This window comes from Lissotriton vulgaris, chromosome 6 (genome assembly GCF_964263255.1).
Source record: "Lissotriton vulgaris chromosome 6, aLisVul1.2, whole genome shotgun sequence".
Classification (NCBI taxonomy): Eukaryota; Metazoa; Chordata; class Amphibia; order Caudata; family Salamandridae; genus Lissotriton; species Lissotriton vulgaris.
Window position 1 is genome coordinate 330,435,284 of NC_141694.1, and position 16,401 is coordinate 330,451,684.

The following is a 16,401-nucleotide window of genomic DNA, read 5'->3' on the forward strand; positions in this document are numbered from 1 at the left end:
TACACTTTTACAAACTATTTTCGAAAAGATGAGAGTAAGAAAATAGGAACAATATAGTCTGTTAGGTTAAAGTCTGAAAGGCTGGAAAACTGGTGCTGCTCCTTCCACCACCAGTATCCATACCATCAGTATACCATCATGTGTGGCAGGTGGCAGTTCAGCCCTTACTTTTACAGAAACAAAGTATCATGGTAAAGGTCTAAAAATAGGACTCTTTGCCCTTCTCAGGGGACGGGAGGGTTGCTTAGGACTATAGTCCCTGGAGGAATTCTAACATTAAAGGTAAGTACCTATTCCTTCTCCTTGAATGGATCTTCACTAAAACAAAGACTTATCTATCGATAAGTTAAAAAAAAACTATCGATCTTATCTAGGGGGCTTTATTTGTCCTTGCTCCTATCACTAAAGAGTTTGTTAGGTAAAGCGTCACTGAATATAATAGGAAAGTCATTCACAAAAAGGCATGGAAAGGGCAAGTAACCATACTTCAGAACTAGCCAAAAAGATTTTGCAGAGGGGATTGACCCTTTGAACGTCACCTCTGAAATCTGTATAAAGATAGTATTGTCTTGTGAAAGTGTATACAGACCTCGATGGAGGGGCTTTACAGATGTTCGGAATAAGGCAATTCCACAGTAGCAGATATGCCTTTAGTGGAGCTTTAGGTCTTTCTTACAAAGATTTGTTAGCTTTGTTGTAACACAGAAAAATCCTGGAAATCTACTCGGAGACAGACTGTTCGGACATGAAACAGTGCTCTTACCAGGCCACAGTTTACAAACAGATGGTCAGGCAGCCTAATGCCTATGGTTATATTTAACTAGAATGTAAGAACCATTTTTACATCTAGCAAATACAAGTTCTTCTCAACTGGAGAAGGAAGATTTTGGTAGAACGTTGGAAGGAAAATTGTCTGATTAGGATGGCTGAGTTATCTTTGCTAATTTGTTGTTATGGAACATTGCATATTGTTCTTTACAGCAGAAGCTTGGATCTCACTAATTCTTACAGTGAAAGTAATAGCGACTAGAAAAGCAGTGTTTCAGGAAAGGTGCAGATGACAAGTCTTATGAATGGGTTAAAAAGAGGAACACATTCTTTTTGACATAACTATATTCAGCTCCCAAGGAGGAGATTGTATCTTTAAGGGAGGATAAGTCTTTGTATGATTTTCTAAAAAGCCTTTTACAGCAAGAATCTTGAAAGAAGAAGTTTGTGACGGGTTTCTTGTGTAAACGTTTATGGATGCTAGATATGCTATAATCAAAGAAAAATGCAGCTCAGATTTGAGCAGTTCTAGATGCATGGGAGTACTGCTTCACTCCGTCCACTTGTTCCTGTCTGGGGGGATGAAGGGCATTTTAGACTTTTTCTTCTTTTAAAGCAAATGGTCAACAACTGCTTAATACAGTCTTTAATGGACTGTTTTAAAATATGCTATTTTTCCTTGAAGAAAATAGTGTTTAAAAAAACAAAAAACATACTTTATTTGTGCTTAAAGCTAATAAAGGAGATTATTAGTCATAAGCATAAATAAAGTAACCTTTTATGAACATACCCTCGAGAAGAACTAGATTTCCATCAGAATGTTAGACTTAAGCATCTCAAAAGGGAAAGGGGACTCAACAAAGAGTACACTTTAGTGTGTCCCTCCATGAATTGGCCGAAAATTACTTAACCTTCCACACCCAGAGGGCCTTTGGGTGCATCAAAGAACTCTAGTAACAAGTGTCATTAAGATTTAATAAAGGCCACCATTTATGGCACTTATAACATTGTTTGACTCCAGAAACCTTCAGAGGAAACATCTGACCACATGACTGTTGAAGCTAAGAGAAAGTTTATTGAAGCACTGAGAGGGCGCTGGACTGCTTTGATAAGGCACAGAAAATCAAGCACAGGATGGCACTTATATTATGCTGGTGAGGTCATGTCTAGCAGGCAGAATTGTGAATCAAGATGCCATGGGGCATGGGAGAGCTAATTAGGAAGGTTAAGTGGTGAAAGAATTTGCAGACCAGCATGATGCCTGTAGAGAGAATTCTGAAAGTGAGGAATCTGCAAGATGATGTACCCATCAGAATGGATAATTCACATGGTCTCCTCACTCCCATTGATAACTTGAGTAAGCCAAGCACGAGAATCACATAGCTAATTGTGACTATGGCTGCCTGGATGAAGTGGTGGATCAGTCAGGAACGAAGATCACCCACTAGTCCGCACTAAACTCAGAGGGGGTGGCACCTCTGGTGCAACAGTAAGGGAGAGGAGGATGAAAAATGTGTTTGCATGAAGGATTAAAGAGCATTGTGCATCATCAAAGTTGAATAGGTGCAACACTTCCATTTACAAGGGAAGAGCTGTAGTCATCGGTGGAGGGCCAGTAGCACTGAGGGATTCTCCTAGGATAGCACTGAGGGATTCCCCTAGGAAAGCCTTCTGGCTGCACAAGGTAGAAGAAAAGTTCTATGTACTGCCCATCAATGTCCATCACTTTATTAGAGTCGGCTTATCAATGAAGGACAATGTGGTACAGTAGGTTGGGCAAAGAGAGCAACTGCAAGAGGAAATACGCTGAAAGGGAAACCACAGTAGAGGATTAGCCAACAGAGGCCCTAAAAACATTCACAAAGGAGGGTATACATATGCTTAGGTACTCGACTCACCACTTTCCCAAACTACTAGGTTATGTTTTTCATTCCTTTCCGCAGTACTCTTCCTTTGCCACACTTGAGCAGAATGACCCAATTTCAAGTCTGATCCTTTGAGGAATCCCAGCTTATATATATACTTATATGTAATGTTCAATAAAGTGAGAGGGGGCACTCAAAGCCAGCAGACCCAGAATCACTATTTAACCAAGACTTTGGGCTTTATGGAAGAACCATAGATTTAAATTGTCAATTTATATACGCTATTGTTTATTGGATGAGGTATGCCACCTGATGATGGCAAAATGCTATGGGGTGCCCCATCTCTGGTAAAAGGGTTATTCAAACAATAAATATCAATAATATTATGCTTTAAATTTCTTTATTGGTTTTGAAACATAGAACCTTAGCAATTCAACGCCAGTGGACTATCGGGCCATACAGCATTAGAATACATCCTTTCCCCAGAACAACCCCCCCACCAACCCCAGGACCCGGCAGCATATAAAATCAAAAACAGTATTGTCTCATGCATATCCAGACTATAACAAGGACACTCTCAGGTGGTAGTGGGAAGGGCCTCAGACAGACTATGAAGTCGTAGATATTTGGGACAAGTGAGTTTGTGGAACTCTGATGTTAATTATTTCAAAAAGGAGCACCATAATTTGGGGAAGGAGGCACCACAATTCCATAAGGTGAGTGTTACGTGTTCCATCCCTAGTATATACCAATGTTGGTGCTGCCATCCTTGATATGTTGAAATGTGCACCGTGCTCGGACGTGCTAAGATATTCTGCAGGGCCACCCCCAATGCCAGTCCAATCTGTCTGCCCCAATGGGACTTAAGTGGAAAGGTAAGTGCATTTGGTAGGCTCAGGATGATGCAAAAAGAACGACTGATGGATAGAATGCAGAACAATTGTAGCAAGAATTCTGCTCATACACAGAACGGTGCATAGAGACTTGGAACTTAGGGTGTGCCAAAACTCACCTTAGTAGCCAAAATCCCCTACCAGACTAGCAATCAGTGTCTCATTGGTTCTTCCATACCCCCGATGCTTAGACAACCCAGAACATGGAACTTAGAATACCTCAGTTCATGTGGAACACATGAACACTCTTTCGTTATACTCTCATACCAGTCCAAAACGGGGAGTAAATGAAGACACGTGCAAGTTTGAAATATTTATTTCTAATGCCGTGTTCTCAGGCGCAGTATCTTAGCTAATACAAGCAGACATATTATAAGCAACAAGATTATCAGCATAGTTACTATTCCATAAAATACAAAGGGAGAAAGCATGTTAAAATGCTAAATGAAAAAGGGCTAGATTACAACTAGAAATCACATTCCCTTGCTATTAGGTTATGTTATATCTACAGAAGGTCTCTTGGGTTTACAAGGGCGGCCCCATACCTCTGGTCCTAGCAGAAATGGATCACATAATTTTCTACACCAGCTCTCAGCATGCGAATGTCCTCCAAGTGTGTGAGCATGCCTGCGCAGTGCATTATTAAAGGCGCCAAAATCAGAGGTGGCTCGGTTCATTTGTTCCACAACACTATTACCCTCAGGTCAGTATGGAGACGAAAACTTGACTTGGACCCCCAACGAAGTCATGGCATCCTTATACGCCTTAGAGGCGAAAGCAGGACCCTGATCCGAATGGAAGGTGCCACAGGCAAAAATCCCTATGACAATTCGGGAATCAGCGCTGCGGTGTGGCCACACCCACACAAAGCGTGTGCATGAATCAACGCAACTAAGATGTATTTATACGCAGTATCAGAAGAAAATGGACTGCCGTGATCTAAATAAACACAACCAAGTGGTTTATTAGAAATGTACAACTGTGTCTGGGGTGGACACGCAGCAGTTGAAGGTTTAATCTGCTGGCAAATGTCACATTGAAGGACTTAATCACGCGTCTGTTTGTAAGTCCCCGCCACCAGAAACGTTGTTGTAACTGAGATACAGTAGCCGAAACTCCTGCATGCGCAGACGCAACACCTTCATGGGCAGCCGTAATCAGTGTGGACCTGCGGTCCGCGTTGGGAATTAACCTTTCACCAACGTCCGGTATTTTCACATAAGGAACTTTATCAGGACTTAAGTGGTATGAATACTTCGAAGGGAACCCCTTAGGATATTTACTTCCCTTAGGATATTTACTTCCCTTCTCAGTCGCGGCTACAGCCACCAAGATATCATCATCAATCTTACTTTTGGAACGTGTAACTGCCGCAACCAAATATGTCGATACTGCTGATTTTGCGGCCTTATCGTTTGTTTGTTTGTTTGTTTTATTGTGCTACCTTTGGAGTCAGGAAAATCATTCTGAATCCAAAAGAACAGGTTCTCATTGTAAGACTGGACACAGTAGTAAGAATCACTCACAATAAGAGTCGTCACACTAGGATCAGCGTACTCCAATTCAAGCATCAGAGCACGGAGCTCTACCAATTGTGCAGTACAGTCCCCTAAAGTCTGCGTGTGCACTACTTTGGACTTGTGCGCATTTCTCCAAGAAGTAAGGAGCCAATCCTCGACCTTGATTATTGAGCTCATAGCCCAGGAACAACACTGTATACTCTGCAATGTGAGACTTTGCAAAGTCGAATTCGTAACCGAAGTCCACAAAGTTACAAATTATGCGGTCAACGCGACTCCGATGCGCCCAAATTTCGTCGTCTGTGAGATAGATGTCATCCACATACGAACACGCATCTGGGTCAACTCTCTCTAAGAGAGAGACGATATGGGCAGCAAACACACCTGGGCTATTCTTATAGCCCATAGCCAGGCGTTTAAATTGGTGTTGTTTGCCGCCACAAGTAAAACTGGTCCATTGTGAACTTGGACCATCCAAATTGTGGGCAAAAAAAACATTGGCTATGTCAAGTGTGGTTTTAAACTGTTTTCGCACAAGACCATCCACTAGAGCAGAGCCGTGGGTATTCTGTACTGCACAGGTACGGCAATGCGAGTTCAAATGCCGGTAATCCAATACCAAACGGTACAAACCGTCAGGCTTGGTCACAGTACAAAGTGGGTTATTCATCGGCCACCCGCAAGTTTCAATTACTCCTTAATATTCTAATTGTTCAAGGATTTCCGCAACGGAAGGCTTAGCTTCACGCCAGATGGGATATTGAGGTTGAGGCTGTGGCATAGACCTTAAGGGAATCTCGTGGTGTGGGGAAAATTTATCCCAACCACAGTGCGTACGGTACAGAGGCGGCGCAGGGGCCTTAGCCCACTCTTCTGCAAAATTCAGCACATGCTCCTTGGACATTGTGTGCGCAAAACTAGGGAGGATTACCTCCGCCTCTCTAGGAGCCGCAAGAACAAAAGGTGGGGGCCAGTTAGCCTTCGCTAACAAAATGTCATAGGTAGTTGTAAGATTTTCCCAAAATACCCCTTTTATGGTACGTTGTATGCCACCTTCAATTAAAAGGACAATTTCATAAAACCTATCAGGGGGAGCTACTCTAGTATCAGCTGTCTCAACAACATATTGGTCAGTCGCTGTCACCTTCATGTATGCAGGGTCTCTCGCACTATGGTAATCTCAGCCGCGCTGTCCAACAAAGTCAGCGCCGATGTCTGATTCCGAAGCTGCGTTCTCACTATCTGTGGCATATCTCGCTGTTAAAGCTGCAACTTTCTTTTTCTGAAACTGGGGTCTCTTCTGTGTAGAATCGTCCTGCTTGCCTTTGCCGTCTTTCGGCGGGGCTGGTCGCGACTCTGCTGGCCACACCGACCTCTGCCGCTGCCTCCACCACCGGACGATGAGGTTGATGTGTCCTGTAAAGAACGAGGAGAGCGCTGATCAGGAACCTGAAATCGATCAGGCGACTTAATCGTAGCGCGATCGCGCAAATCATAAACGTGCTCAGTAGACGAAGGCACTGGTCATGGGGGACGGGACTCCTGTTTCTGTTGCTGTTTCCCCTGTCTTTTATTTCTGTTCCAATTATTCTTTGGAGCTGTGGGTTGAACGTCTGGTTCAGACTTCGCACCCTGAGTTTGTTTTTTCATCTTTAGCAGTAAAGGGCTTGACACCTAAACTATTGCGGCCAATGGTTTTATACGCAGCCGTAATAATTCTCTATAACTGTTGGGGTTTGTCTGCCTCGGGGACATCGCGTAAGGCATTCGCCACTTGAAAGTTTACCGCATCTCCCTTTATATTAGAAAAGACCAGATCGGAAACTACATCAAATGAGCCCATGAGTCTCATTCCCAATTCAACAGCAGCATCAGGTCCGTGTTCGTCCTGAACACGTTTAATGACCGTTGGAAAGACAGCCATTGACGGAGTGCCGAAGCACCTCGTGTACACTGCCGTAAAAATTTTACCCCATGACTCACAGTCACCGACTTCTGGTACCAAGTCCTTGGGTAAACTAATTGTAAGAATCCGGTGTTTTTCTACGGGAGTCGAATTAGGAAACACTGCTTCCAGCTGGTCAAACTTCTCGGCAGCCAAAAATGCATATCATCCTTATCTTGGGGACGCTTGCCCATTACCGCATTGACCATCACAGGACTAAGCTTCATTCTACTCGGTCCAGCTGGAAGGACTGCAACACCAGGGGCTCCGCCCTGGAAATTGCGGGTAATATATAGAACTAGGGCCCGAATGACACTAATAGAAGAGTCATATAGGGTCTGTAACTCAGCAACGGGACTTGCCCCACACGAGGATGCGGGGTGAATCCAGCCAAAACCGGCCAAGAAGCGCCTGGAATGGACAAAGGACCCAATCTAATCGCCGTTACACTCTGGGGAAGTGCGCCATCAAACCAAACAGGGTGCTGCCATGCAGAAATCAGAATCTCCTGTGTCCTATAAGGGACGTATTCCCTGGGCAAGGCTGTGTGAGTGTAAGTGTGAAAAACCTGCGTAGGCGCATCCACTGCAAGAAACGTCACCCAAGAGTAGAATATCTCAAACGGGTAAGCAACCTCAGCTTTTATGACCAAAATCACTGCCATGCCCTCCAAACCAACATTATATATTTGCGAATGATTGCGAACCGCAATGCAACTATGTTACGGTATAACAATTTCAGCCATAGTGACACAGAGAAGAAAAAGGTACAATGTAAAACGTAGTAGCACAACTGGGTAGTAATTCAAAAGGAAACCGTTTAAAAAGATTAAAGCTTGAAAAGACCTATGTAATTATAGGTAGGTTTGTCCGACGCTACTATTATCCGGGAACAATAGTGAAGGGGTTAGGGACTGATAGAAGTACTACTCAAGTGTCATGTAATAAGACTACCATTGTATGGGCGCCATGTAGCAGGGATTCTGCTCATACACAGAACTGTGCATAGAGACTTGGAACTTCAGTGAATTAGGGTGTGCCAAAACTCACCTTAGTAGCCAAAATCCCATACCAGACTACCAATCAGTGTCTCATTGGTTCTTCCATAACCCCAATGCTTAGACAACCCAGAACATGGAACTTAGAATACCTCAGGGCAATGTGGAACACATGAACACTCTTTCGTTATACTCTCATACTAGTCCAAAACAGGGAGTAAATGAAGACACGTCCAAGTTTGAAATATTTATTTCTAATGCTGTGTTCTCAGGTGCAGTGTCTAAGCTAATACAAGCAGACATATTATAAGCAATTAGATTATCAGCATAGTTACTATTCCATAAAATACAAAGGTAGAAAGCATGTTAAAATGCTAGATGAAAAAGAGCTAGATTACACCTAGAAATCACCCTCCCTTGCTAGTAGGTTATGTTATATCTACAGGAGGTCTCTTGGGTTTACAAGGGCGGCCCCATACCTCTGGTCCTAGTAGAAATGGATCACATCATTTTCTACACCAGCTCTCTGCATGCGAATGTTCTCCAAGTGTGTGAGCATGCCTGCGCAGTGCATTATTAAACGCGACAAAATCAGAGGTGGCCACAGCAGCATATATGTTATGTCTAGAACATGCGCTGATCAGACCGGACAACAACCACTGTCTTGAAATAACCTTGAAGGTCTTGGCACTCACTGTTCAGACAAAACTTACCAAGCAAGGCTGCTAGTATTGAAAAACATATTATTCTCGTGTGAAGCAAAACAGTCCGCTAGACTCTAAACATTTATAATAACGTGTGCCGTGTGCAAAGGCAGCAGAAAGGAAAAATGGCGTTTAAACTATTAATAAGCTCATGATAACTTAACACAGTGTAAATGCAAGGCTCATCTCCATGACACAATGTCAAGGCGCTTGGGGGGGGGGGGTGCTGCTACTGCTCGAACAGCCAGGTCTTGAGCGGTGGTCTTGGGTCAGGCCGGTCGGGAGGGAGTTCCAGGTCTTGGCGGCCAGGTAGGAGAAGGACCTTCCTCCTGTTGTCGTTCTTCGGATGCAGGGGACGGCGGCGAGGGCGTGACTGGCTGATCGAAGATGGCGTTTGGGAGCGTAGAAGTTGATGCGGTTGTTGAGGTAGCTCGGGCCTTGATCGTGTAGGGCTTTGTGTGCGTGGGTGTGGAGACGGAAGGTGATTCTTTTGTTGACGGGGAGCCAATGCAGGTTTCTCTTAGATGTCCGGAGATGTGGCTGTGTCGTGGGATGTCGAGGATGAGTCTGGCTGAGGTGTTCTGAATCCGCTGGAGTCTCTTCTGGAGCTTGGCGGTGGTTCCGGCGTAGAGGGCGTTGCCGTAGTCCAGTCGGCTGGTGACGAGGGCCTGGGTGACCGTCTTCCTGGTCTCGGTGGGGATCCACCGGAAGATCTTCCATAGCATGCGCAGGATGTTGAAGCACGACGAGGAGACGGCGTTGACTTGTCTGGTCATGGAGAGGGAGGAGTCCAGGATGAAGCCCAGGTTGCGTGCGTGGTCTGTCGGTTTGGGTGCGGTGCCCAGGGCGGAGGGCCACCAGGAGTCGTCCCAGGCGGAGGGCGAGGAGCCCAGGATGAGGACTTCCGTCTTGTCTGAGTTCAGTTTCAAGCGGCTGGTCGTCATCCACTCGGCTACGTTTTTCATCCCTTCGTGAAGGTTGGCTCTGGCGGCGGCGGGGTCGTTGGTCAGGGAGAGGATCAGCTGGGTGTCGTCAGCGTAGGAGATGATGTTGAGGTTGTGTTGGCGTGCGATGGCCGCGAGGGGGCTCATGTAGACGTTGAAGAGGGTGGGGCTCAGCGAGGATCCTTGAGGGATGCCGCAGATGACTTCGGTGGCCTCTGACTTGTACGGTGGTAGACGGACTCTCTGTGTTCTTCCGTCGAGGAAGGAGATGATCCATTCCAGTGCCTTCTCCTGGATTCCGACGTTGCTGAGGCGCTGCACTAGGGTGCGGTGGCAGACAGTGTCGAATGCCGCGGAGAGGTCTAGGAGGATGAGGGCCGCTGTTTCTCCGTTGTCCATCAGGGCTCGGATGTCATCGGTGGCAGCGATGAGGGCGGTCTCGGTGCTGTGGTTGGCTCGGAAGCCAGACTGTGAGCGGTCGAGGGATCCATTCGTCTCGAGGAAGGCGGCCAGCTGTTTGTTGACGGTCTTCTCGATGACTTTGGCTGGAAACGGGAGGAGCGAGATGGGGCGGTAATTCTTGAGATCGGTGGGGTCTGCTGTAGGTTTCTTGAGTAGGGCGCTGAGTTCGGTGTGCTTCCAGCTCTCCGGGAAGGTGGCGGTGTCGAAGGAGGTGTTGATGATGTCCCGCAGGTGGGGTGCGATGACAGCGTCGGCCTTGTTGAAGACGTGGTGAGGGCAGGGGTCGGTTGGGGATCCGGAGTGGATGGAGTTCATCATGCGGACGGTGTCTTCCGTGCTGATCGGAGTCCAGGCGCGGAGGGTGGTGGTGGGGGGCGGTGGTTCGGTCGTGGCGTGCGTCGGTTGAGTGCTGAAGCTGTTGTGTATGTCCGCGATCTTGTTGTGGAAGTAGGAGGCGAGGGAGTTGCAGAGGTCTTGCGATGGGGTGATGTCGTGGTTTCCGGCGTTGGGATTGGAGAGCTCTTTCACGATGTTGAAGAGTTCCTTGCAGTTGTGTGCGTTGTTGTCCAGCCGGTCCTTGAATGCAGTTTTCTTGGTGGCGCGGATCAGTTGGTGGTGCTTCCGGGTGGCAAGCTTGAGGGCGGTCATGCTGTCCGGTGTTGGTTCCCTTCTCCAGGCTTTCTCGAGAGCTCGGCAGTTCTTCTTGGAGCTCTTGAGTTCGTCTGTGAACCATGGGGCCTTCTTGCTGCCGGGTCTGCTGGGCGGGGTCCTCAGTGGAGCGAGCTCGTCCGCGCAGTTGCTGATCCACTTCGTGAGGTTGTCGGCGGCTTGGCTGGGGTTCGCTGAGCTGACGGGAGGGTGCTGGCTCAGGGAAGCGGCGAGCTGGTCAGCTGTGATCTTGTTCCAGCTTCTTCGAGCAACCTGTTGCTGGTGGTGGATCGTCGTTCTGTTGAAGGTGAAGTGGACGCAGCTGTGGTCCGTCCAGTGGAGTCCGGTGGCGTGGCTGAAGGCGATGTCTTTGCTGGATGAGAAGACGGCGTCGAGTGTGTGTCCGGCGAGGTGGGTGGGGGTGGACACCAGCTGCTTGAGACCGAGGTTGGCGAGGTTGTCGAGCAGGGTGGTGGTGTTTCTGTCGTTGTTGTTCTCCAGGTGGATGTAGTCAGCGGAGGGGAGGGCGTGCGGGCTGGAAACAAGCATCTTAGGACCGATTTCGGGCTTTCAGCCCTCATCAGCCAGGATAGCTGGACTCCAGTGGCATGGAGAGCACAGGACAGGGGGAAAGACTGTGTCAGTCAGACACTAATCCATACAATGGATGCGGTGCCTGCGCAATCACCGCCATAATGATTAGGATGTCCCTTTCGACTGCCTTTTCAAGGCGGTCCCACCGTCATGAAAAGGTATCCAGAAAGGGACTTTAGGGGCCCCAAGCAGGGCCTCGGTCTCCAGGGGTCACTGCTGAGTGGCCAGGGGGTAGTAAGTTACTATGGGGTAACCCAGTATCCCTCAGAACCTGGACAGTATATGCAATACAGACAATGGTTCTGTTGGGCAAACGATTTCTTCAAGTTTTCATCTATTATTTCATAAGTTTCTTAAACTGCAGTATTGATTTGCTTTCAATTTACCAAACATAAAAATGCAAATCCAAAACAACCAATAGGGTATGAGTAGATTATTTTTTTAATTCAATGTCATTCATAGTTACCCTGCATTCAATATATACATTTGTAAATTCTACAAAAACGGCGCATCAGGATAAAGTGATAGTGATATATTAGTGCAGTGATTTATCATGCAGTGAAGAAAATAGAAACAGTGAACAAGTGAAGGAACAGTTGGGGTTTAAAAAAGTTGGCCAAAGCAGTATTCGATTGGAGATATTCCTTTGTGCCACTACAGTTGGCAATTGCTCTGGAATACTCCGTGTTGGTCCACGGGCTTCTTTGTCTGTCGACGTTTCGACCCTAATGACGCCTGATTCGTGGGTCAGAGCGGGTCTTCATCAGAACTGGGGGGATTGTGGTTGAAGGGGGCTGATGTCGCCTCTGGGGGGCCCGTGTGTGACGCAATGGGGCACACCCCCAGATTCCACCGGTTCAAAAGGCAGAGTACTCTGGTTCCAGTGGGGATCCTAGTTCGTAATTCAATGACGCAGACTCTTCATGCGTGTGCCTTCTTTCGCGTTAGTCAGACTAGCGTTGCAGCGACCCGTTTACTTCTCGCTGACAGCGCAATGTATCCGTCATTCAGCTCTCGGCTTGCGAAACCAGGCACATGTGATACTCCCCCAAACATCCATACACAGAAAAAGTGGAAAAAGGCAATTTAAGACCGCCTGCATGCTGGTCATATCGTGATACGGCAGGTGGGACTGCCAACTCTTTTGGACGGTATCATTTGTGTCCCTCTACTTAGATTAACTCAAGGCACCAGGAGGCAAAATTATCTTCAACTGAAATGATCAGACCTTTCTGGTTCTTCTGGGCTACCTGGAATGTTCAGTACCTCAATATTAGAACCTATCTACACTCAAACCAGTCCCATGCACCCGTTCTTGATGGTGGAATCAGGACTTTCTGACTCCCTTAGTTACAAGTGCTCCTTCTATCTTGAAATCAGTTTAAGAGTTGCAAAGAAGGAAGATAGTGGTCAGAGACAAATTGAGTGATCTTGCAATTGCCTGGCGACAGTATTCCTGGAAATAACAGCAGTGCAGAAAATCAACGGGATTTAAGACTTTGAAATGATATCCTACTGGACTCCTGGGCTAACCGTAAGGAATTTTGCAAATCACAAAAGACTTGAATGTAAAGCACACATTCTTCTTGTTCAAAGAATGGTTCTAGCTTACAGTTAAAAGCCTAAAACAATTATTTCAAAACAAGAAGATACAAAATAATATATTTCTTTATAATTACTATAAATGTAACGCAATTAATTCTTACCAAGAGTTCAGATGTTCCCAGCACATCTAACGTAAGAGACTGTATCCTTGAATAGTGTACTCCAAGTTCTCTGTGTATTCCTGAGCACTCAATACAAGTCAAAATTCCCAGATTTGTAGACAGCCACGTAGGTTCTAGGAGAAACCAGATGGCAATGCATTTAATTCAATAATTACTTTACTTTGGTATTAATTGTTTAACGTATGCCGCAACAAAGGTCCAAGAGGTTTGAGAATGAACACTTGCAGTACTTCCATGTGGTTATCAAAAAGTGTAACACAAATTATTCTTAAGACCAAAGAAATCATCTTTTCCTTACTGTTTGTTCTCCTTATGAATACAGACTGATTTGTATATGTATAGGGACAGTGGTAAAATCAGATGACAGTGGGTACAGTCCAGGTAGAATAAATGTTTAATGCTTGATGAAACCCACAAGAATTCATTGATCCATGATCCGGTTATTTTCCATTAATAATTTATCAGTGTTACCTGATGCTCCACAATCACAGCATATATCATTCCCAGTCATCTTCTGGACTTCGGATATAATTTCTTTTGTCAGTTCCTGAACAATATTATTTTCTCCGGTGCTCTGATCGCCTTTGAATGCATTATTTAGTGCTTCTTCTTTGCTGTTTTGTAGCACAGACATCCATCTAAAACACAAGTAGAACATTTTCGATAAAGTCAAGAGTATATACTATGTCCTGTATTGTAAGTATTCTCTAAAAAGCCTCCATTTACGCCTTTGACTTTACTCTTAATTTGGGTTATATACGCCAAACCGGCAAAAACTGTTGCAAGCTTTCAGAAACCAACCAGTGAGATAAATTATATTTTTGAAACAACAACCTCTAAAATATAATTATGATAACTCTACTGGTGTCAAGATCCATTCAGACAACTGCTTTTTATAACTGTGTACAGTTGACCAAATACTATACTGAAGCTAAACATTTGTATGAAATTCTTGTGAATTAAGAAATTTTGAGAGAAGTACATCACTTGTAGATCGCCCTCATGAGAATGGTGTTCCTAATTTTGCAATTCTTAGTGCAAATATTTTAATGAATGGTAACCTGACCTGCTTATTAGGGTTTATCTTTCTTTCATTCTCACCCCTTTGGTTTTCTCCTCCTCATAGTCATACCCATCGTGGTGCTGTTCTTAACAATTCGAATGTGTGATTCCTGTTATTACTTATTTGTCGTGTTATGCTCTAACTGGGTTGCAATTAGAGGTTTGTTGAATTCTAAACTTCAAAAACTGATAAACATGCATATAACAAAGACAAAAACGGGGGTTGGAGGGTCTAAGGGAGTTTAAAGACCAGCCCAGGTAATTTCCCCTACTACAAAATCAAAATACAAGAAACCTGGGGGTCTATCATCGAGACAAAGGTGTGTCTATAACCATGACTAGTGTTAAACAGCAGAGTATCTGTACGGTAATTTAATAGTCTAGTGATATAGAGTATATTGAACCAACGCATGGAACCACCAGCAACTTTAGATGAAATCCAATATCCAGAGATGGATTCCCATCAAAATCTTGTTGGTGATACAGTTTTCTCATGTGGTCATCCACAGGACTAGTCTGGTGTGTCCCTAGATCAATTGAGACTACAACCAAGACAGCCTGTCAGGACTGGGGTCACTCCCGCAGTCACTAGCCGACCATGTGTGGGATCACCAATTGGAAAAAGGTGCAGTGCAAAGGGTGAAGGTGTGAAGAGAAAGTGACATTAAAAAGGAATAGAGGACTCACAGTAAACTTTAATAAGTGAAGAACCTCTTTCAATTTAAAAACCAGAACAGCGCAAAAACAGCAGTATAAACAAATGACTGCTTTAGGGCCGACATGTTTCTACCAGTGGGGGATATCCTCCCTTGGCTTTCCTCAGGGCCTCTGTTCTTAAAAACTTTTGCTACTGCAAGTGTTCAAACCAAATCAAACCAATACAAAAAACATATACAGTGACTTTTTTTTTTTTAATAGGAACATATCCTTTTAAAAAATGTCACTGTATATGTTTTTTTGTATTGGTTTGATTTGGTTTGAACACTTGCAGTAGCAAAGGTTTTTGTGTTGTGCTTTTGTTTTTGGCTTTGACTGTTTTTAATTAGAAGACATCTGTTCAGCAGCCCACATTGATTCATCTGAAGGACTTTATGCGCTGGACTAATGGAACATGCTGTCACTGAACTGTAACTTTAACATTCATGGAGTGAGCTGAATACTGGACTCACACTCACTCTGGTGCAACAGGCACCCTATGTACACCTGCCATGCTCCAACCTCATGTACCAATAGTATGTTTCCACTATTGATAAGTAATCCAATGCATGGATAGACATAAGAGTATGTTGCCTTTCATGTACATGTAACCTAAAACTCAATAAACCAGATCTCGATTAAAAAAAAAGAAACCTCACAATGCTAAGGTTCACTAAATTCACCCTTCATAGAATTAACTTGCGTCTTATTTTCATTTTGAAGGCTTCACAGCGACAGCTAGTTGACTGCCCTATGGCATAAAACAGCAGTTGTTAATCTTTTGACTTATGTGCAACCTCAATCACTACTAGAGGCCAGGGAACGGCCTCGGCAATTTATATGATTTTAAACACAGAGCAATACACTATTAACGAATCAAGACTATATCAAACAAATCAAATATTTTAATTTCATAAACATACAAATTGCTGCCACCAATTGTCCATACAAGATTTACAGTACTTGCGCTGTTTCATGAGCCAAACTAAGGATTCAACTAAACTTTTAGCCTCCAGTTTTAAATTTCTTCACATTTACAGAGCTTTTTAAATTTTTCAAATTTGCTTTCTTTATGTAAGTATACTTCATTGATTTGATAATATTATTTAAATCTTCTAAACAGTTGTAAAGTCCTTGTTTATCTGTTGCAAACATCAGTTTAAGAACCACTGGAGTAGGGGTCTATAATGTACCGATAAAGGTTTATGGAGATCAAACCGCATTAGTCAGTGTCAAACTATTTACATTTTACTGCATTTTTAATCATCCTTGAAATGTAACTAGGTTATGTGACTGTTCAATACAATAATTATTTCAAGTTCTCGAAGAGAAGGCTTCGAAAAAACAATACAATAGATACCTGGATATCACAGATGGTGCACTGATTTTTAGGTCGCAGCTGTGAGTGTGCACACTTTGCAAAACTAGACAGGCACACATGCATATGATTATATGGAGGGAAACAAAAGGCTCTGAGTGCAAGTCCACATTGCAGCCGTTATTTTCTATTGATCTCAGGGTGGCAGACTCCGCTAGATGCGGATGCTGCTGGGTTAGCTCACTTTCCCGGTAAAGT

At 44.5% G+C, this 16,401-nt stretch overlaps 1 protein-coding gene across 2 annotated transcripts in view; it reads right to left on the reverse strand.

Moving 5' to 3' along the window:
- ASAP2 (ArfGAP with SH3 domain, ankyrin repeat and PH domain 2) overlaps positions 1–16,401 on the reverse strand; it is a 1,186,778-nt gene that overhangs the window by 598,627 nt on the left and 571,750 nt on the right. For both annotated transcript variants that reach the window (XM_086926365.1, XM_086926364.1), the window contains exons 14-15: positions 13,539–13,705; positions 13,047–13,180 (exon numbers count right to left, since the gene is read on the reverse strand). In XM_086926365.1, coding sequence (XP_086782491.1) covers positions 13,047–13,180; positions 13,539–13,705 — 301 coding nt within the window. The remainder of the gene's footprint in view (positions 1–13,046; positions 13,181–13,538; positions 13,706–16,401) is intronic.